The sequence below is a fragment of the Lithobates pipiens genome, unplaced genomic scaffold (assembly GCF_037356315.1).
Source record: "Lithobates pipiens isolate NorthernLeopardFrog02 unplaced genomic scaffold, aLitPip1_a1.2 Scaffold_25, whole genome shotgun sequence".
NCBI lineage: Eukaryota > Metazoa > Chordata > Amphibia > Anura > Ranidae > Lithobates > Lithobates pipiens.
The window spans coordinates 6,284,492-6,307,856 of record NW_027507787.1 but is presented as its reverse complement, the minus strand read 5'-3'; the positions used below and the strand labels follow the sequence as shown (position 1 = coordinate 6,307,856).

The window sequence follows — 23,365 nt, the reverse complement described above, 5'->3', positions numbered from 1 at the left end:
CCGTCCCGACGAGCTCACGCGGAGAAGCAAACGCATACGTGAGTAGCGCCCGCATATGAAAATGGTAGTCAAACCACACATATGAGATATCGCTGCGATCAGTAGAGCGATAGCAATAATTATAGCGCTAGACCTCCTCTGTAACGCAAAACATGCAACCTGTAGAATTTTTTAAATGTCGCTTATGGAGATTTTTGAGGGTAAAAGTTTGATGCCATTCCACGAGCGGGCGCAATTTTTAAGCGTGACATGTTGGGTATCAATTTACTCGGCGTAACATTATCTCTCACAATATAAAAACATTGGGCTAATTTTACTGTTGTCTTATTTTTTTATTCAAAAAAGTGAATTTTTTCCAAAAAAAGTGCACTTGTAAGACTGCTGTGCAAATACGGTGTGAAAAAAAGTATTGCAATGACCACCATTTTATTCTCTAGGGTGTTAGGATAAAAAACAATATATAATGTTTGGGGGTTCTAAGTAATTTTCTAGCAAATAAAACTGTTTTAAACATGTAAACGCCAAGTCTGAAAAATTCTGAAAAACTATTTTATTTCTCTTAAAAGCTTTAACCACTTAAGGACCTTAAGTGGTTAAAGCTTTTAAGAGAAATAAAATAGTTCTTGCATATTTGTGGAAATTAGAATGTGAGAATACCTTGTTAAAATTTTACATTTGTTATAACTTGTTATAATGTGAGTGTTACATACACCAGTTAAAGGAAACAACCGAAGTGCAATTGCTGACCTTCTTGTAAAGATACTATGTGCCTGGCTGTGTGTAGCTTCACTACATTGAGTAGAGTCAGAACTTCTAATCTATAGGCTTGATCCATGTTAGGGCCCCAAAAAGCATAAGAGGCTGACAATGGCGGACTCAATATTCACTCTCAGTGCAGGGTTCCTTTTATGCCCTGTACACACGGTTGGAATTTCCAGCGGAAAATGTGCGATTGGACCGTGTTGTCAGAAAATCCGATCGTATGTGGGCTCCATCTGACTTTTTCCGTCAGAATTTCCAACACACAAAGTTTGAGAGCAGGATCTAAAATTTTCCGACAACAAAATCTGATCGCATACATTCCAATCGTGTGTAGACAATTCCAACGGAAAAAGAGCCAGACATGCTCAGAAAAAAATTAAGAGACCACAGCTATTGGCTACTGGCCCATTTATAGTCCCGACGTACATGGTTTACGTCACCTCCTTCTGAACAATTGGATTTTCCGACAACTTTGACCGTGTGTATGCAAGACAAGTTTGGCACAAAATCCATCGGAAAAAATCCGATGGATTTTGTTGTCAGAATGTCCGACCATGTGTACAGGGCATACGTCATAGACTAAGGGATGAAGGGGGAACTGGAAGCACAAGCCTGTTTCATGACCAGACTACAAGGTCCAAGTTAAGTTACCGTATATCTGGAACAGAGGTGTTGCTGTAAATGACGTCATTACTTATTGCATTTTAGATTATGCTTTTATACTGGGAAAATTTATGCTATACTGTATATACCTTGCCATAAAAAATTGATTGATTAATTCCTTTAAAGCAGACCTTTCCCCCAAAACACTAAAACCCCATTTATATGCAATTCTGCATGCTCAGCAGAAACCGCATTCAATTTGCATTGCAAATTGACATCATTTAAGCACTTACTATTTTTTATTTTCATTTCTGCTTCTCCTGGGGCACTGGTGACATAGCCCTGGCCTCCCAGCTGCCACACCAGTGCCTTCTAGGAAGCTCTTGAAGTGCATCTGCAAGATCTCAAAAGAAAGAAAAAAAAATGCATTTTTACTTTTCGTTTCTGCACAGATGACATAGAAGTCATCAGTAAGCTGGTCCAGAGGCCTAAGAAGACAAAAGTAGGCCACTGATGGTGATGTATTTTAAGATGCCAATGCAGGCATGCTGTGAACAGAGCAATGGAATATGTGGACATCAACATTAACCACTTCAGCCCTGGAAGAATTTACCCCCTTCCTGACCAGAGCACTTTTTTGCGATTCAGCACTGCGTCGCTTTAACAGGCAATTGTGCGGTCGTGAGACATTGTACCCAAACAAAATTGACTTCTTTCCCCCACAAATAGAGCTTTCTTGTGGTGGTATTTGATCACCTCTGCGGTTTTTATTTTTTGCGCTATAAACAAAGAGACAAGCAACAATTTTGAGAAAAAAAAACGCAATTTTTTTTACTTTTTGCTATAATAAATATCCCCCAAAAATGTATAAAAAAAAAACAATTTTCTTCCTCAGTTTAGGCCTTAAATGCAATAAGCTTATATTGATTGGTTTGCGCAAAAGTTATAGCGTCTACAAAATAGGGGATAGATTTATAGCATTTTTATTATTATTTATTTTTATTTTTTTACTAGTAATGGTGGCGATCTGAGATTTTTATCATGACTGCGACATTATGACACATTTTTGGAACCATTGGCATTAATACAGCAATCAGTGTGATTAAAAATGCATGGATTACTGTAAAAATGTCACTGGCAGTGAAGGGGTTAACACTAGAGGGCGGGGAAGGGGTTAACCGTGTTCCTTGGGAGGTGATTCTAACTGAAGGGAGAGGAACTAACTACAGGAAGTGACAGATTGTGGTTTCTAGCCAATAGGAACACACAATCTGTCACTCCTGCTATCCGGACCCCACAACCCCACGTACAGTTACGTGGTTTCATGCAGGGGAGCTAACCTGCCACAGTAAAACTGTAGAGGCTGGTCCAGAAGCAGTAAATAAGGCATCACTAAGCATATTTATGTTTTTTCTATTTTCTAGAACAGTTTACTAAAGATGATGGGGGGTGGAGTTTCGCTTTAAGATTGTTTACTGAATTTATAGGAATAGTTAATTTGATCATATACATATATGGGGACATCTTACCAATACATCTTTTTTGCTCAAACATGTCTTTTATTTTTAACCCAGTAAAACAGTAAAGACACTCACAAAGTGTGTCCGCTGTTTACATGGCATGCTTTGTGCTATTACAGTCTCATGAGGAGTGGTGTGCAGCAGTAATTACTGTCTGCCGACGATTCAGAAGCAGATCTGAAATGCCAACCTACCGGGCACACAATTCCAATACCGCTCTGTGATGAATTTGTGTCTTTTTCTAGAAGGCCATGACATCCGTGTTACATTGGAACAGTGGCATGTCTAAGCTACATATATACTAGAGCAGCATACTGTAAATTTGACTACTTTATCAATTTTTATTCTGTTATGATAGACTAATCTCTTACAACTAGTATGTGTGTTTATTACATTAGATTTGTATCATGTTAACTTTTATATTTGTCTGGAATTCCATGTTAAGTTCTATCGCCTTTATTTATCTAAAGCAACCATGCAATTCGATTTGACCATGTCAGGAAAAAATACAGAAACTCAGTGTCAGGATACACATGCCAGTAGACAAGTTAATCACTCTAGAAGAACTCCCAAGATAACACTGGTTCCCTTTGCTCATAAGAATTGGGCATTGGCGAACAGATGTGCGCATGCGCGAACTCGCTCGCAGACACAAGCCGTCACGCATCCTTGTGTGCGCCGACGCTACTACTACTTAAACCCAGCCAATGCTCAAATCCAGTGCTGCTTTGTCTTCATCCTATCGTGCGTCCTGCTATCTGTGAACTTGTATCCTGCTTCCAGTTATCTACCTGGCTTGTCTTGACCATTCCTTGAATTCCACCTGCACCGACCTCAACTTATCCTGTTACCAATCCTCCATCTGCTCCTTTGGCTCCTGTTCCAGTGATCTGGTTCCAGACCCGGCCTGCCTCATGACGGCGTTCTTGCCTGTGTCCTGTACACGATTCTCCAAGCCTGTGTATGACCCAGCCTGCCCGACCTTGCTATCCTGTCTGCTGTCACCTGCACCAGCTGCCTATCTGCCGGTCCTCCTGCTGAAGCCATTGAAGGGATATTTAGCTTAACCGCTTTCATTCTTTAAGAAATTCGGTTTCCAGTTTGTGTCGCTCTGACATCCACTTCACGAATAGATATGCTCAAATTTTGCTAATCTAGATTCGTTTCTCATGTTACTGTTATCTTTAGTTGTTTTGTTTCTTGGAAAGCACATGATTTTGAGAAATCACTAGTTTCACTTTTGTCATAGATTGTACTTGTATATGATTGGTTAATCTGTATGACACGTTCAAGGGGCTGTACTTTCTGAAAGCCCCCTTTAAATATTCACACCAAAGAATAAATATTAGATTTTCTCGGAGAGACTTTGTTGTTTTGTGTCATTGTCTCAATGGGCTAATCTCACAGGCCTGTGGGGATTGGAAATCACACTTTAACAGACATCGAGGGTTATAAAACCACCTCTAGAAAATCTACATTCCCTTCAGCCAATGGACAACTTCACCAGCCCAGCAAGGACATCTGCCCTGCTGCTGCAAAGACTTTCTGGCACTCGTGCGCCTTCTGTCCACACTATCAGAGGCCCCCCGAGTCATAGGTGTAAGAGAGGGGCCTTTCTCGTCCTATAAGGTTCTACTACCAGGTACGTGATACACAGGTTATCAATAAATGCTGCATACAAATATAGGCGGCTGACATTATTTGCAAGTCTCTACTATTACGGTAAAACAAGGTGGAGACGGGATTCCAGGAGCAACTGCAGATAGGCCAGCCCTGCCGCGATCACGGATAGGCCAGCCCCACAGTTGAGCTCAGGGACACAGGAAGTAAACATTATGGGAAGGAGCCGGGACTGACACACTGCCTGGCGTGGGATTTCACCCCCCTAAATGTTGCGCCCGGGGCCATTGTCCCCTCCTCACCCCCCACGCTATGCCACTAAGAAGGTTTTAGGGATATTACATTGAATCTTAGTCTGGCAGAGTGTCACTGAAGTACTAATCTATTGCAACTTCCCATTAAGTTATTGGTGACATTCCTCACTTTATGGTCAGTCTGCATATTCACTGGCTGTCAAAACATTCAAAAGGCTTTGATACATTCTGGAACAAAGTCATTAAAAAAAATTGAATTTCCACAGGAAAGTTAGCAATAGCTGATACTGATTTTTCACAGCACATGATTCATTTAAAGTATAGCCGATTTTTTTTTCCATTTTGAAGTAGGGAATCATGAGACCCCCATGCCAATGTTTGTTCTGTGTGTCCTGTGGGGGAGATTTCCCCTAACTCATCTTGGTGTACAGTACAAGAGGCTGGATATTGAGGGACCCTGGGTTATAAGCTGGTACCGTTATGTGACTGGACACTGGCATTGGCTGAATGAAATGGCAACATGTACCAAAATACAGTTGTAGTTTAAATCTGCAAATATCTTTGAAATAAAACATATTTAGCTCTATTTAAAAAGTAGTACTTCCTTGGCCTTGTCATCTGCCTGCTTGTCACAGAACTCTGGCCACAGTGGGAGGTGCAAAGCAACACTTCATTTTACCATGAAGGGCGAGCTTCTGCCTAAATTATAGCTTGAGATGCTGCATTACATAGAATTTTATATAATTTGACCATATTTCCACATTAAGGCTCAATGACATCTCTTTGACATAAGATAAGAAATGCATTTTCTAAGTCTGGTTCACACTTGATCAAGCTGTCTACCCAATAATGCAGTTTCAGGTCCGGAGGCAACACCATCTGCTCCCACTGGTGAGACTGTGCAAGTGTGACGGTTGTTATAATGGTCTGCCATTAAAGAGTCCTTGTCATTGTTCCGTGTATAGGTCACAACTGCTTCAAAGAGCATGTTTTAGCATTTCTGCACTGCAGTTTTAGTATATTTTTCAGTCAACATACTGGATGATTAAAATCAAACAAAAGACACTTACCAGCACTCGGCCTGTTAAGGTCTGAGCTGAGATCATCACACCAGCCCAATCTTTTACAGATGTCATCCAGCCCACCTCAGCAACTGCGAGTTCCTCCTTCTCATCAGTTGGTTTGTAGTCCCCATCAGTTACTGTAGTGCTGACCACATTTGGAACTTTCTGTGCCTCCTAAAAGAGAGAAAATAAGTTATGAGAGGGGAAAACTTCTCTTTACAAAAACAGGCCTATTAAACAACTATTCAAGATATTCAAATTTATCAAATTAAACCCAATTTTTATGTCTTTGCAGTGTTTATCATCATGAAGCATTTATTCTCACACAACTCCAATATTACAGCAATCCTTTCTTTGAAAATGCAACACTTTTGGTAGGTTCACATCACATATGCACTGGTTATCACCTACTTCCCATCCAGCCAATGTAGATAAATGGCCGGGAGGGTGCTCAGTTATTCTGGGAGCAAATGCAGGACACATCCTCCTGCTGGAGCCCAGCAGTGCAATCACAGTGCTCGGTACTGTGCCTCTGTGATTGGCCCAGGTACCATGTAATCGCTGTGACCAATCATAGCGATCACATGTAAAACTACTGTCATGAATGCCTTTCATTCACGATTGCATTTCTTACTACTGTGATCGCTGTGATTGATCACATGGTACAGGGCTAAATCACATGTACCATGTTATTGATGTGCCAATCACAGCAATCACAATAGTAAACAATGAGTCATGAATGAAAGCTATTCATGACAGTTAAAAAAATTGCTTTTACATGGATCATCACTGTAATAAGCAATCCGTGTATTTAAAAAAAAAAAATCCTGATCACTTTCCCAGAGTAGTACAGTGTCACTATGGTGACAGTATGTAAAACAATCAATGCATACATTGTAAAAAAAGAAATACATTTTTTATACATTTTCCCCAGTCTGTACCCCTAATCACTGCCACTCTCTCAGTGCCCCTGATCACCTCCATACCAGACATCTTGTCCCTAATCAAAATACCAGTCAGTGTCCCCAATCACCGCTACACCAGTTACAGTGCCCTTGATCACTGCCACAACAGTTAAAGTGTCCCTGACCGACCACCACAGCAGTCACAGTGTCTTTGATCACAACTACAGCAGTCGTGTCACCATAAGGACTTCACATGTGTGATGCTCTCTGAAGAGCAATCCATGTTTGGATTGCTCTTCAGACATTATATTGCCTTCTCACCACCTGCTTTAACCCTACACAAGCAACCATATTCGCTTAAATGGGTCACGATTGGTGGGTATACAGGGAGTATAATTCCTTCCACAGCTTGAAAAGCATCACAGTCATGGCAGGTGTATATCCCTAGCTACTGACTCTGCAGCTAAAGGGAGTAGCGGTAAGAGGTGGTTAAAACGGTGGCTCAATAACAAGGTTTTACTGCCCCCAAGCTCATGTGCGAAAGAACCCTAATAGTGCAGCCAGCCGCAGTTCATGCTTCTGCCTGTTGCTAGACCGATTCCTTGCCCATATGCCAACCATGTCTCTGTGTGCAACCTGAACTGACTTATCTGCACCTCAAACATGCATAAGTCTACTTGGACAATATAGCTTATACACTTTCAGTCACCCAGAAAGTCATACAGAATAATGTGGCAGCCATAAAGCCATATGTGCTCAGAAGTGTCAAGGTCCAGGGATCTTAACTACCCTTAATGGGGTCTGAAATCAAGGACAGCATAGAGAACTTTTGAGGACATCCCCGTGTCTTATACGTTACTTTATAAAGTGGCAGGGCCTTATTAATTCGCTTTTTCCATAACCCAAGATGCAGGACCTCTGTACGGGTCCAGTGTAGAACAATTATTTTCCTTGCATAGTAAAACAGGAGAGGAAAGTGTTTGGTAACAGCGGAGACCTCCAGCTCTTTAAATATACCAAGACGACACCACTTAGGAAAGCATACATTGGGGAGATCAAATACACATGTGATGAATGCTGTAAACTCTAACCAGAAGGGTTGTATCATATTACAACTCCACACCATATGTAGGAAATCCTCCAGTTCACATTCACATTTATGGCAGGCAGGGGTGTGTTTCTTACACATATGAAACAGACGTGTTGGCTGAGATAACCGTATTAGAGCGCGAGTTAAATAATTATTGCCAATTTTCCGAAGATCCGGAATGTCCCCCAACCATCTATTTTGCTTATAATGTAGTGATATCAACTGTCGATCCATAAGTAGGACATAATAAGAGGAGATGAGGCCTGTGTAATCAGAGCAGACAAGGGCACGTTCAAGCCTTATTTAGCTAAGGCATACATCACACAGACCAAATTGGGTCCCAGCTGCGTGACGGAGCTGTGTATAATAGAATGACCACTGTAGTGGAATATGCAACTCACGACAGAGCTGCCCAAAAGACTTGACTGCGGCACCCTCATACAGTTGGTATAAATATCATAATTCGGGTCTTGTCCCCAGCATACCACATGGGAGGGAAAGGAAATGAGGTAATCTAAGACTGTGCCAGAGCGGTTGATTAGGAGAGCAAAGGTGGTCGTCTTCCTTCAAAATATTTAAACACAGGGTATAAATACGAAGGGACATATTAAGAGTGGTGGTACCCTCAGTCACTGGCAAAGAGAGTCTATATAAATATAATTTGGATAGGGTTTAATACAAAGACTATTGTAGCCTCTGTGACAGTACCAGCATTAAGTCCACCAATGTACGTAATTGAGTTGAGCTGAATAGTAAAACATGCAGAGATTAAGGCGTGTCTAACCTCCTCTATTAGTAGGTAATTGTACAATGGCAACATTCTACGAGACTTGGGGTGCCACAAAAAAACTGAGAATTTAGTCAATCTCACAAAATATTCTCTTAGGAATATAAACTGAAGAGTTTGCTAGTATATATAAAAATTTAGGAAAAAAGCTAATTTTAAATAGGTTCACCTGAGCCAGCAAAGAGGATGTTTAACCCACTGAGAAATCTTGGTGCGAAAGGAGGAAATACAAGGGGCACATTTTTTATCAATACCCAGATATCTGAATTTAGAAATCTGCAGTCAGGTGATAAAGTATAGGAGGGGATCGCACTGATTAAAAACATATGTGATTTCATCCAATTAACCTTGAATCCTGAAAAATGACCAAAACCCTGAATTAGGTGGAGTACCTGTGGCAATGTTGCTTGTGGAAATGTGAGGTATAGCAGCATATTGTCCACGGAAAGCAGGACGCGCTCTTCCAAGGGGCCAATCGGGATTCCCTGCACCAATAGAGAGGTCAGGATACGCTCCAAGGGCTCTATAGCCGGGGCAATAGCAGAGGCCAAAAGGGGCACCCCTGCCTAGTACCTTGACTTATGGGAAAGGGATCAGTAATATGACCATTAACCCATATTAACTAGTGGCCAGGTATATAAAATGTATATCCATGTTAGAAAAACTTTGCCAAAACAATATTTCTGGAATAAATAAGGTCCCGCTATAGAGTTGAATGCCTTATGCGTGTCGAGGGATACCAAAGCTCTAGGGGCATTCAGCACCTGAAGATTAGTGAAAAGTGTTTGGAGATTAATATTAGTAGATAGTCCAGATAGTCCCTGGTCAGATTTAGAAGTGAAGCAACCACTGTATTAAGAAGGGCTAGAATTTTTGAGATCAGTATTAATTAATGAACTAGAGCGAAAGTATTAAAAAGATTGAGATCCTTATTGGGTTTAGGAATTAGAACTATTAATGCCCCTCGTACGGATCATCGAAATAATAAAGTTCAAGCATACGTTTAGCTACAAAAATATAGTAAAAAATAAATAAATATTATATATATATATATATATATATATATATATATATATATATATATATATATATATATATATATATATATATATATATAGAGAGAGAGAGAGAGAGAGAGTAACTTCTTTTGAGTTTTATTAGTTAAGGCGATATAAGACCTCGGAGCATCTTTCCATAAGAGATAATTATGTGGAGACGGATCAGAGACATACTGGTTTACCTGATCAACCACCTTTTGAGATAGTTCAGTTAAAGTAGCATCAGGTACACGGGCTAGTCTGAATTGAAGCCTCAGAGGAATGTGGTCAGCCATAGAAAGAGAATGCACTTCCAAAATCTGGTGTAAAAAGGCTGGGGTGGTAAAAACTATCTCTAGGTGTGAAAAAGTGGCGTGAGATTTAGAAGTATACTTTTTGATCGGGATTGCCTTCCACTGCAAAATGAAAACAAAAACTAACAATCCGCCCAGTCTTTCAAAACAGTAGAATAGGTGCAGGCACCCCCAAGCCTATGCAGCGAGGGGTTCAAGACCACATCTGGAGAAGTTTAGAGGTACACCCTGATAGTTTGAGGATCAAAAATGGGAGGAAAATATACATATATATATACATTAACTAAAGTATAATACATATCTTGGCAGCTGATCACTAAAATCAGCCGTGTGGGTCAGTACAAACTTTCTCTATCCAAACCGCCAAGGCCTTAATAATAAGAGACTCCTCTGGAATAAGAGGAATATGTTCCCTAAAAAGGCTTGTGCTATGTGTGGTTGTTTTAAAGCCAGTACTCTACAGCCTAGTAAATGGGTCTCAGATAAAAAAAATAATAATTTGAGCCCCAGTTTTCTGTAATTGGGCAAAAAACAAACAAACAAGCAATCCTTTAATTTTGGAGTTCAGACCCTGAACGTTCCAGGACACACTATGAGTGAAAAATATCAGACTGGGCAAATGGCCACCGGGCCGCATATCTGAGATCACATCTGAGCTTAAATCATATAGACAGAATAGACAGAAATAGAACCTGTAGGGTATACCAAAACAAAAAAACCCCAATCCTCCACCCGACCCAACCGAAAAGAATACAACATGCTTTTTTCCCAAAACCTGCAGAACTACAAAGGAGCATGCCCCTGGCCTTCCTGAAGGAAATCCCAGATGCATAATATATGTGTAATTTATGCTCCTTGAAAGCCCAAATGTTCTCTTTGGATTTTAGTAACCTCTGCATCTAGGCTGTGAAAAAGTCTCACATGTAGTATCTCCATACTCGGGAGGCATAGCAGAACATCTTCAAGGTTAGTAAGAGACGTGGTAAGTTTTTTGCACTACTTCCCAAGTCATTTGGGGATAGTTGTCCTTGCATGTTAAAGTGGTTGTAAACCCTCCCCCACAACTTTGTCCCATGTAAATCAGCATAAAAAACCCTAATGAACACTGCTTGTAGATATCTTCTTACTTGCTTAGTATTGTTGTAATCCTTTTTGTTCTGTAGAATGAAGTCACTGAGCATGCCCACATCTTCCCTGATTTACGGCACACTCCATGTGCTTATCTATCTGTTATCAGGACTTCCTATGGCACAACACTGAACTCACAGGAGGCTGCTAATCACTCAGAGCTTCCTCCTACACACCATGTGACCTCACATACAGTCTAAACGTGGCTATTACTGCAGTCTTAACAGCTGAAACTGATAAGTCTGACAAAGACAAACAGACATTGGCACAAGTAAATACTATGAAATAAACAAGTAAGCTATGAACAGGGAAGCAGGGTTGCCATAGAAACGTTGGATTGAGAAGGAGGCTTGGTTAACAGTACAGGAAGTGCTCAATTGAAGGGCGGAAATACACTCCACTGTGGACTCAGAAAACAATACTTAAGATGGAGCTGCCTAACCCCTGGAAACAAGTTTTTTAAAGTTTCTTTAAACAGTAAGTAATATGCGATTTGGGTTGGATTACAGTAGATATAGTCCGATAATTACTTATTATAATGGACTAAATGAAGAGAAGCATCAGAGTGGGAGAGTTTACTTCCTCTTTAAGGCCCATAAGAAAGGAGATGGGCAGCTACATTTCTTTGGTAAAAATAACTAAAATCAGTGTATATTATTCAGTCTGTGTGAAAGTTAGAAAGTATTAGAGTCTACAAACTATGGTATACAGTATATATTATTTGGATGTTGCTCAAACCTTATGTACTAGGTTTGATCAACTTCCAAATATATATAACAGAGTTTGTAGACTCTAAAGCCTCGTACAAATGATCAGATTTTTGGACAACCAAACGTCCGTTTTTTTGTTGCATGCTAGGCTCATGTCGAAAGTGAAGAGGTTACTCACCATATGAAAATTCTCATTTGACATAATATGACTTCAGAAGTGATGCAATGTTTTGATTAGTTCTGTATGCATTCTTTCATTTCTGAACATCATTTTTTTTCATACAAAAGCCATACTAGTTAAAATGAAAATCGGACATAGCGTTCACGTGCGACAAAAATTTTTATAGTCTGCATATCCAGCTTTTGTCTGATGGAAAAAACGGAATCGGCTGTCAGAAGCACCATACTAACGATCCAAAAATCAGCAGGTTGTTCGTCAGATGACATTTTACTTCAGATTTTTGTAGTGTATACGGATCTTAATACTCTAACTTTTACACAGACTGAATAATGCACACTGATTTTTGTTATTTTTACCAAAGAAATTAGCAGATTACATTTGGGATAATGTTATGAAGAAAGATTATTTACTTGCAAAACTTTATAACAGATACTAAGTAAAGTATGTTTTTACATTTTTGGTATTTTTTCATTTATATAGCAAAAAAAAAAAGAAAAAAAAAAGGGGGGATTAAATACCACCAAAATAAAGCTCAGTCTCAAAAAATTATAAAAACTCAAATTTGGGTACAGTGTTGCATGACCAACTGACTTCTCACTCAAAGTGCAACAATGCTGAAAACATAAAAGAGAAGTTCAACCCTTTCATAACAGGTTACACCCAGGACAAAAACATTCATTCATGTTTCATGTTGGTGAAACAGGACAGAAATTACAAAAAAATTATGAATTTACGCAGGCACAACCTTAAAGAGGAGTTCCACCCACCCCTTTAAAAATTAAAAGTCAGCAGCTACACTATAGTATACTATAGTGTAGCTGCTGACTTTTAAAATTAGTACACTTACCTGTCCTGGAGTCCAGTGATGTCGGCACCGCAGCCGATGTTTACATCGGGAGGTCGGGTGCTGCCGCCGCCATTGCTGATAAGGTAGCCCGGCAGTGTAGCCTTGCGGCTTTGCGACGGAATCCCTACTGTGTATGTGCGAAGCATGCTGTGCTCTCTCACTGGCCCAGCAGAAGGGGAGGGAGGAGGAGTGGGGTCGAGCTGTTGATGTACTTAGCCACGGCCCGGTCATCCGGAAGTGAGGACAGGGTACCTGCCCCCCCCCACCCCCGCCGCTTTAAGAAACATAAGGAAGGTGATTTCTACACACTTCTGGGACATTTCGCATAGCCAGGCCAAACAATGGAAGACATGCATGTTTTGGTTCTTAAACTAAAGGAACTTCAAATCTACTCGGGACAGAAAAAAACTTTAAAGACTGATAATTCTATTTGACACAAAAGATAATGGACTAAATGTGGACCTCAGTTTTCCAAATCATTATCCAACAGTTTAATGACCTCTCTCACCTCTGTGAATCTTACCCCCTCCCATTCTATAGATTTCTTTAATTGCTTGCCGACCAGCAATGGCCATCCCAATGGATGTCCTTTAAGCATTTGTTCTAATAAAAATTAATTTTAAATGAACAAGTTGGGTATATTTGATGATATTGTACATAGCAAGAGACCATCTAACTCCCATTTTTTGTGCCCCTTCAAGGTAAGGGAGCCTTTATTGGTGGGAGCTACAGGCTCCCACACTCCTGTCAATCACAGCCAGTGAGCCAATGAAGAGAGAGTGGGGGCGGGCCGAGCCATGGCTCTATGTGTCTTATGAATGCATGGAGCAGAGGTCAGGAGCACGCATGCGCCAAGCGGCTTGCTATTAGGGGCACTGGCCAAGCGCCATGCGGAGGACCCGAGAAGAAGAGGGTCGGGGCTGCTCTGTGCAAAACCACTGCACAGAGCAGGCAAGCATAACAGATTTTTTATTAAAAAAAGCAACCTTTAATATAATTTTTATTTTAATGTGCGATATGGTTGTTTAGACACTTGGTTCTGCACCCAAATTTTCACTGCACATTTTTGCAAAGCTGTGTAAAGGTGTTAGGTCAGCAAAGAATTAGGTTTACAATGAAAATTAATAGTGAGTTGAAGTAAAATGTCTAAATAAAAAAAAAAAAAAAGATACCCAATAAAAATTCCTGCTGCACTCTCCTATGCCTCTGGGTAGGGAATGAGAAAACAAGACTTCTCATTCGCAACCATCAGTTACTAAGGTCTGACAGAGTACAATGCAAACTCTTTAATGGATAAGGCTGCACAGCAACGACTTTCAACTGTGCATCACTAAGTGGAGAGGCAATAATGATAATACTCGTCACAGCAAACATATGTCAGAATAAAAGTAAAGTGTCATTTTAAACCTTTTTATAGTTTGTATGCAAAATGTATGAATATACAAAATACCAGCACTACCTTTAAAGCAGTTGTAAAGGCACAAGGTTTTTTACCTTCATGCATTCAATGCATAAAGGTAAAAAACCTTCTGTGTGCGGCAGCCCCCTCTAATACTTACCCAAGTCCCATCTCGTTCCGACGATGTCCAGGAGAGCTTGCCTCTTCGGGGACTCATACTCCTGATTTGTCAATCACAGCCAGTGAGCCAATCAGGAGACGGAGGAGGCGGGTCAGGGTTGATCCATGGCTCCATGTGTGAATGGACACACAGAGCAGCGGCTCAGCTCAGGTGCTCCCATAGAAAGCTGCTTGCTGTGGGGGCACCCGGCACGAGGGAAGGGCCAGGAAAGCAGACATTGCACCCGAGAAGAGGAGGATACGGGCTGCTCAGTGTAAAACAATTGCACAGAACAAGTATAACATGTTTGTCTTTTCTTTTAAAGCGGTTGTATGGTTTTTTTTTTTTCACTTTTACTTACAGGTAAGCCTATAATAAGGCTTACCTGCAGGTAAAAAAAAATCTCCTAAACCTGTATGGTTTAGAGGATATTCCCCTGGCAATGAGCCGCTGATTGCAGCAGCGCATGCGCACAGGGGTTTCTTGACTGGAAGCCCGGCAGACGCCGGACCCTGCCGGAAAGAAATCTCCCGTGCGCATGCGCGGGAGTGACGATATCGCCATTCCGGCCACTCACATCGCCCGAGCCGCGATATCCCGGAAGACACACCGAGGGAACATGTCAGCTTCCTCGGCGTGTATCAGGCGAGATGTCGGGGCCTCGTTCTAAGGTAAGTATTTCATAATTATGCCTTTTCCCTTGCAGGTATGAAAAAAAAAAAATATTTCAACGGGGTTACTACCGCTTTAAATATAAAACAAGACTTTAATGTCACTTTAACCACTTTCAGACCGGACCATTTTGCTGGTAAATGACCAGAGGTCTTTTTACACTTTGGCACTGCGCTGCTTTAACTGGTAATTGCGCGGTCATGCAATGTTGTACCCAAACAAAATTTGCGTCCTTTTCTTCCCACAAATAGAGCTTTCTTTTGATGGTATTTGATTGCCTCTGCGATTTTTATTTTTTGCGATATAAACGTAAAAAGACCGCAAATTTTGAAAAAAAATGATATTTTCTACTTTTTGTTATTAGAAAAATCCAATAAACTCAATTTTAGTCATACATTTAGGCCAAAATGTATTCAGCCACATGTCTTTGGTAAAAAAAAAGTCAATAATTGTATATTTATTGGTTTGCGCAAAAGTTGTCACATCTACAAACTAAGGTACGTTTTCTGCAATTTACGCAGCTTTTAGTTTACGACTGCCTATCTCATTTCTTGAGGTGCTAAAATGGCAGGGCAGTACAAACCCCCCCCAAATGACCCCATTTTGGAAAGTAGACCCCCTAAGGAAATTGATAAGAGGCATGTTGAGCCCATTGAATATTTAATTTTTTTGCCTCAAGCGATTGAATAATGACAAAAAAAAAAATTTTTTTTTTTTTTTACACAAAGTTGTCACTAAATGATATATTGCTCACACATGCTATGGGCGTATGTGAAATAACACCCCAAAATAAATTCTGCTGCTTCTCCTGAGTACGGGGATACCACATATGTGGGACTTTTTGGGAGCCTAGCCGCGTACGGGGCCCCGAAAACCAAGCACCGCCTTCAGGCTTTCTAAGGGCGTACATTTTTGAGTTCACTTCTCACTACCTATTACAGTTTTGAAGGCCATAAAATGCCAAGATGGCACAAAACCCCCCACAAATGACCCCATTTTAGAAAGTAGACACCCCAAGCTATTTGCTGAGAGGCATGTTGAGTTCATGGAATATTTTATATTTTGCCACAAGTTGCGGGAAAATTACAAACTTTTTTTTTTTTTTTTTTTTTTTCACAAAGTTGTCACTAAATGATATATTGCTCACACATGCCATGGGCATATGTGAAATGACACCCCAAAATAAATTCTGCTGCTTCTCCTGAGTACGGGGATACCACATATGTGGGACTTTTTGGGAGCCTAGCCGCATACGGGGCCCCGAAAACCAAGCACCGCCTTCAGGCTTTCTAAGGGCGTAAATTTTTGAGTTCACTTCTCACTACCTATTACAGTTTTGAAGGCCATAAAATGCCAAGATGGCACAAAACCCCCACAAATGACCCCATTTTAGAAAGTAGACACCCCAAGCTATTTGCTGAGAGGCATGTTGAGTCCATGGAATATTTTATATTTTGCCACAAGTTGCGGGAAAATTACAAACTTTTTTTTTTTTTTTTTTTTTTTTCACAAAGTTGTCACTAAATGATATATTGCTCACGCATGCCATGGGCATATGTGAAATGACACCCCAAAATAAATTCTGCTGCTTCTCCTGAGTACGGGGATACCACATATGTGTGACTTTTTGGGAGCCTAGCCGCGTACGGGGCCCCGAAAACCAAGCACCGCCTTCAGGCTTTCTAAGGGCGTTACAGTTTTGAAGGCCATAAAATGCCAAGATGGCACAAACCCCCCCCAAATGACCCCATTTTGGAAAGTAGACACCCCTAAATTTAGGGGTACACTAGTGAGACTAGGTAATAAATGGCGGGTGCCCTGAAACTATAAAAAAATAACTAACCAACCAGCGTCACCTGTAACAGTTATATGGTGATCACTGGTGAAAGGGTTAACTAGGGGGCAATCAGGGGGCTTTATGCGGTAGTATATGGGGGTCCCTGGCGCTATAAAAAGCTGCGGCGAACCTAAATACCTACCTGCCTAACTAGCGTCACCTGTGACACTAATACAGCGATCAGAAAAACGATCGCTTATTAGGCTGGGTTCACACTGGAGCGATGCGGGAACGCCACGAATGCGCGGCGGGTTCCCGCATCGCATGCCTCCCGGCGGCAGTTCACACTGCCCTATGCGAACTGCTGGGAGTGTCAGTGAAATGTTAATGACACCCCCAGATCAGTTCGCATATCGCAGTGCGATCTGCAAACTCGGATCGCATGGTGTGAACACCCATGCGATCCGATTCTGCTGCGGGCCAAAAAAAGGGTCCCGTGCGAATTTGCGGCGGGTGCGGCGGGTGTGGCGGGTGCGGCGGGTGCGGCGAATGGCTGAACTCGAATCGCACAGAGATCGGATGTGATTTGCACTGCAGTGCGGTGCGAATCACATCCGTTCTCATAAACCGCTGCAATGTGAACCCAGCCTTAGTGACACTGGCGACGGGGGGTGATCACGGGGTTAAACCTTTATTGGGGGGGTTAGGGGGGTACCTTAGAACTAAAGGGGGCTAACCCTAACTGCCCTAACAGTTATTAGTCACAAATGACACCCGCCGGGTGATCAGGGGGTTAAACCTTTATTAGGTAATAAATGGCGGGTGCCCTGAAACTATAAAAAATAACTAACCAACCAGCGTCACCTGTAACAGTTATATGGTGATCACTGGTGAAAGGGTTAACTAGGGGGCAATCAGGGGGCTTTATGCGGTAGTATATGGGGGTCCCTGGCGCTATAAAAAGCTGCGGCGAACCTAAATACCTACCTGCCTAACTAGCGTCACCTGTGACACTAATACGGCGATCAGAAAAATGATCGCTTATTAGGCTGGGTTCACACTGGAGCGATGCGGAAACGCCGCAAATCCGCGGCGGGTTCCCGCATCGCATGCCTCCCGGCGGCAGTTCACACTGCCCTATGCGAACTGCTGGGAGTGTCAGTGAAATGTTACTGACACCCCCAGATCAGTTCGCATATCGCAGTGCGATCTGCAAACTCGGATCGCATGGTGTGAACACCCATGCGATCCGATTCTGCTGCGGGCCAAAAAAAGGGTCCCGTGCGAATTTGCGGTGGGTGCGGCGGGTGTGGCGGGTGCGGCGGGTGCGGCGAATGGCTGAACTCGAATCGCACAGAGATCGGATGTGATTTGCACTGCAGTGCGGTGCGAATCACATTCGTTCTCATAAACCGCTGCAATGTGAACCCAGCCTTAGTGACACTGGCGACGGGGGGTGATCACGGGGTTAAACCTTTATTGGGGGGGTTAGGGGGGTACATTAGAACTAAAGGGGGCTAACTCTAACTGCCCTAACAGTTATTACAGTCACAAATGACACCAATGCAAAAAAAAAAAAAAAAAAAAAAAAAAAAATGACATTGGTGTCACTGTGACTGGGGGGCAGGGGTAATTGGGGGGGTGATCGGGGGGTAAAGGGGGGGTGTGAGTGTGCCTGGCATGTTCTACTGTGTGTGGGATGTGTTGGTGCAACTCACTGATCCGCTCTCCTCCGTGTCGGAACGAAAAATACCGACACGGAGGAGAGAATACATCACTTCCTCTCCTGTGTTTACATTACAGGAGAGGAAGTGATGTCACGGGGGATTCCTATTCGTCGGGAGCGATCGCGAGGGGGTGGCCATGAACGAATGGCCGTCCCCTCGTCCGGGATCGCTCCCGCACGAATACCGACCGCCGCAGGCACCGGGCGGGGGCCCGATCGGGCCCCCGACCCGCGGGAGGCAAGGGACGTACATGTACGCCAATATGCCTGCCCGTGCCATGCTATCGACGTACATCGTCGTGCGGCGGTCGGCAACTGGTTAAACATAAAAAGGGCCCATAGTGTCCCTTCCAGAATATGGCTAAGCTTCCGTCGCCATCCTTTTTAATCATTTGACCTTCCCAACATATTTACATAATAGCAGCTGTGGTTAAAACCAAAATGAAAATGCAGGAAAGTTAAATTGGCCGAAAGCATTTACTTAGCTAAAATGCCAATTTATATAGCCAAGTAAGCCCGCAGGCCAGTGGATTTTTGTCATCGATCATTTCTGCATGAAAGTCGAAATAGCTTCATGAATGAGCCAGAACCTAATTTTTCTGCAATCCAGAAATACTTCAGCAGTATTTAAATATGCCAAATTTTCGCTAGAAAACTGATTGCTAGGCTGTGGCTACGTACAGCACCCCTCACAATTAGAGCATGGATAACCGAGGTGAATCTGTCGCTGCCTCTGAAGAGGGTAATTTACGCACATAGGGGTTGCCCCAACAAATTTACCAGGATATGGGACAGGTGGCTTGCCAGCCCGGACACCTGTGTGGAGTCTGCTTAAAGACGTACATTGAGTGACCTGCTGGCGGTCGAGGTACGAAAACTATTTATTACCCGCAGTCCCAGTCCACTGGGGGAGCTGACCGGTGGGTGGCGGGGATAGGGGGGTGGTGTGGAGATACTGGTGGTATAGAATTGGCCTGCATTAACTCGGGGTGCGGCCTCCTGGGCGGTTCTGCTCCCCGGGCCATATCGGCGGTTGCCTGGAGGTTCTGGGGGGTGGGATGTTGGGGCGGTCTTGAATGCAGTATGACCAACGAAGCTATAATGTATATCTGTGCACTGTATAACATCTGTGTCTGTGATTTGATTGCCGTGTTGCTCTCTATGCATTATTTGCTGTATGACCTGTTGATCTAGTCCACCAATAAACTTGTTGTTTCAAAAAAAATATGCCAAATTTTCACAGTAACAAAAAAAATGAAAAATTTTGCAGCATACGTTTTGACACTGAGGCCATCATTTCTTCATCTCCAGAAGCAAATCGGAATGAACGTTAAAGTGCACCCATTTTAAATGCAGTAAGAAAAATACTGCATGCAGCAATGGAACATTCAGTATAAAACAACCCATACTGCTGCAATACCAAATCATTCAATAGTAATAAAACAAATTCTTGTGGACAGGCAGCCTAATCAGAAATTAATGAATTTACAGGGCCTTGAAAAAGTATTCATACCCCTTGAAATTTTCCAAATTTTTTCATGTTACAACCAAAAACATAAATGTATTTTATTGAGATTTTATGTGATAGACCAACACAAAGTGTTACATATTTGTGAAGTAGAAGGAAAATGATAAATGGTTTTCAAAATGTTTTTCAAATAAATGTGTGAAAAGTGTGGGGTGCATTTTATTCATTCCCCCCGAGTCAATTTGTAGAACCCCCTTTCACTGCAATTACAGCTGTAAGTCTTTTTGGGGATGTCTCTACCAGCTTTGCACATCTAGAACGTGACACTTTCTTCTGCCCATTCTTCTTTGCAAAATAGCTCAAGCTCTGTCAGATTGGATGAGAGAGTCTGAACAGAAATTTTCAAGTCTTGCCACAGGTTGTCAATTGGATTTAGGTCTGGACTTTGACTGGGCCATTCTAACACAGGAATATGCTTTGATCTAAACCATTCCATTGTAGCTCTGGCTGTATATTTAGGGTCGTTGTCCTGCTGGAAGGTGAACCTCATCCCCAGTCTCAAGTCTATTACAGACCCTAACAGGTTTTCTTCAAAGATTGCCCTGTATTTGGCGCCATCCATCTTCCCATCAACTCTGACAAGCTTCCCTGTTCCAGCTGAAGAAAAGGATACAAACAAAACAAAGCTGCCACCACCATATTTCACGGTGGGGATGGTATGTTCAAGGTGACGTGCAGTGTTAGTTTTCCGCAACACACAGAGTTTTGCTTTTAGGGCAAATAGTTCAAATTTGGCTCATCTAACCAGAGCGCCTTCTTCCACGTGTTTGCGGTGTCCCCCACATGTCTTCTAACAAACTGCAAAAGGGACTCCTGATGGCTTTATTTCAACAATGCCTTTCTTCTTGCCACTCTTCCATAAAGGCCAGATTTGTGTGAGTGCACGACTAATAGTTGCAGATTATCACCTAAGCTGTGGATCTCTGCAGCTCCTCCAGAGTTATCATGAACCTCTTGGCTGCTTCTCTCTTTGCCCGCCTGTCATTTAAGGTGGACGGCCATGTATTGGCAGGTTTGCAGTTGTGCCATACTCTTTCCATTCTCAGATGATGGATTGAACAGCACTTCATGAGATGTAACTTGGGATATTTTTTTATAACCTAACCCTGCTTTAAATGTCCCCATAACTTAATCCCCGACCTGTCTGGTGTATTCCTTGACATTCACATTGCTGTTTGTTCACCAACAAACCTCTGATGGCTTCACAGAACAGCTGTATTTATACTGAGATTAAATTACACACAGGTGGACACTATTTACTAATTAGGGGACTTCTGAAGGTAATTGGTTCCACTAGATTTTAGTTAGGGGTATCAGAGTAAAAGGGGCTGAATAAAAAATACACGCCACACTTTTCACATATTTGTAAAATACGGCTGAATTCACACTTACTGTGAAGCTAGTCAAAGATATTTTTCACTACAATGGTTTTATAAAGTAATGGCCTAAAAAGTCTTTGCAAGTTGCTGTCACATTAGCCCCTAAAATACTAGACTGATTTCTGCAGCATAAATGGATTCCTAGAAAAACAAGCCAATTATCAAAGCGTTAATTGTTGCATATCCTGGGCTCGAGACAATCGAGTATTGGCGTGTAGAGGTTTTATAATACCTTTTAGGTGTCTGACATATTTAAAATCCTTGTCTATGCATGTAAAATCTTTCACATGAACTTACAATCTGTCATAAATGATCTTCTGTGCTTGCATTTTAGTGCAAACTGACTATTTAACAAAGAGATGTTCAAAACTCTGGCACTTATCCATATTAATAATGGAGTATACAATTATAGGTACATGAATTATTAATGCAAAAAACCCATTCTGCATAAAAGCTGCAAAACAGTTTGTTGATAACCCGGCTCTTACTTTATTGCTCGAATCACACATGAGAAATGATTGTATGCAACAAACAAGAAGATGCATTCACTTTTCCAATTGCAACAACATACTGTACTATAGAGTAGCATGGATTAACTGCAGTGTTTAAATTTGTTTTAGCAGACACCCTAGGGCAGTGTTTCTCAACTCCAGTCCTCAAGGCACCCCAACAGGTCATGTTTTCAGACCTACCATTGTTTTGCACAGGTGATTTAATCAGTTTGACTGCCTTAGTAATTACCACAGCTGTTTCATCTGAGGGAAATCCTGAAAATATGACCTGTTGGGGCGCCTTGAGGACAGGAGTTGACAAACACTGCCCTAGGGGAAAAAATGGCGGTCACTGCAACTTTTTATCTTGCGCGGTATTTGCGCAATCATTTTTCAAGCGCCTGGGAAAAAAAACGGTTTAGTGAATTCAAAAAAATAACAAAAAACAGTAAAGTTAGCCCAATTTTTTTGTATAATGTGAAAGATGACATGCCGACTAAATAGATACCCAACATGTCACGCTTTAAAATTGCGCACACTCGTAGAATGGCGCCAAACTTCGGGACTTAAAAATCTCCACAGGCGACGCTTTGAAAATTTTTACAGGTTACCAGATAAGAGTTACAAAGGAGGTCTAGTGCTTAAAATTGTTGAACACGCTCTAACACATGCAGTGATACCTCACATGTGTGGTTTGAACGACGTTTACATATGTGGGCAGGACTTATTCCCTAGGGAATAAAAGGCGGGCATTGCAACTTTTTATCTTGCGCGGCATTTGCGCGATCATTTTTCAAACGCCTTTTTTTGGAAACAAAAAACGGTTTCGTGAATTAAATAACAAAACAGTAAAGTTAGCAGAGAAGGTCTAGTACTAGAATTGTTGCACATGCTCTAACGCATGCGGCGATACCTCACATGTGTGGTTTGAACAGCGTTTACATATGTGGGCAGGATTTAGATGTGCGTTCGCTTCTGAACGCGAGCTACTGGGGACAGAGGTGTTTTAAAAAAAAAATTTTTTTTTTTACTATTTTTTTTTTCTTTTTACACTTTTTTTTAACATTTTTTTTTTTGGTCACTTTTATTCCTATGTAAACATCCCTTGTAATAGGAATGGTGTGCGACAGGGCCTCTTTATGGAGAGATGCAGGGTCAATAAGACCCCGCAACTCTCCCCCAGGCTGGAAAGCATGAGATCGTGAAAAAAAATTCACCGATCTGATGCCGACAGCCACGATCACGGCTTTGTTTACTTCTGGGTACCCGGGCGTGACGTCATAACGTCAGGCCCAGGCCTCCAACGGTCATAGAGATGACTGGCAACCATCTGGTCACTGGAAATCTCTATCGTTGTCATCCGGCGGTGGGCGATTCTTTCTCCGGGCCCCCGATGGCACAGGAGAGCCCG

The 23,365-nt window shown here is 42.0% G+C and overlaps 1 protein-coding gene across 27 annotated transcripts in view; it reads right to left on the bottom strand.

Annotated features, from left to right (window-relative positions):
• Positions 1 to 23,365, bottom strand: part of KCNMA1 (potassium calcium-activated channel subfamily M alpha 1) — a 908,686-nt gene that overhangs the window by 663,494 nt on the left and 221,827 nt on the right. For all 27 annotated transcript variants that reach the window (XM_077453994.1, XM_077453993.1, XM_077453995.1 and 24 more), the window contains exon 2: positions 5,830 to 5,997. In XM_077453994.1, coding sequence (XP_077310120.1) covers positions 5,830 to 5,997 — 168 coding nt within the window. The remainder of the gene's footprint in view (positions 1 to 5,829; positions 5,998 to 23,365) is intronic.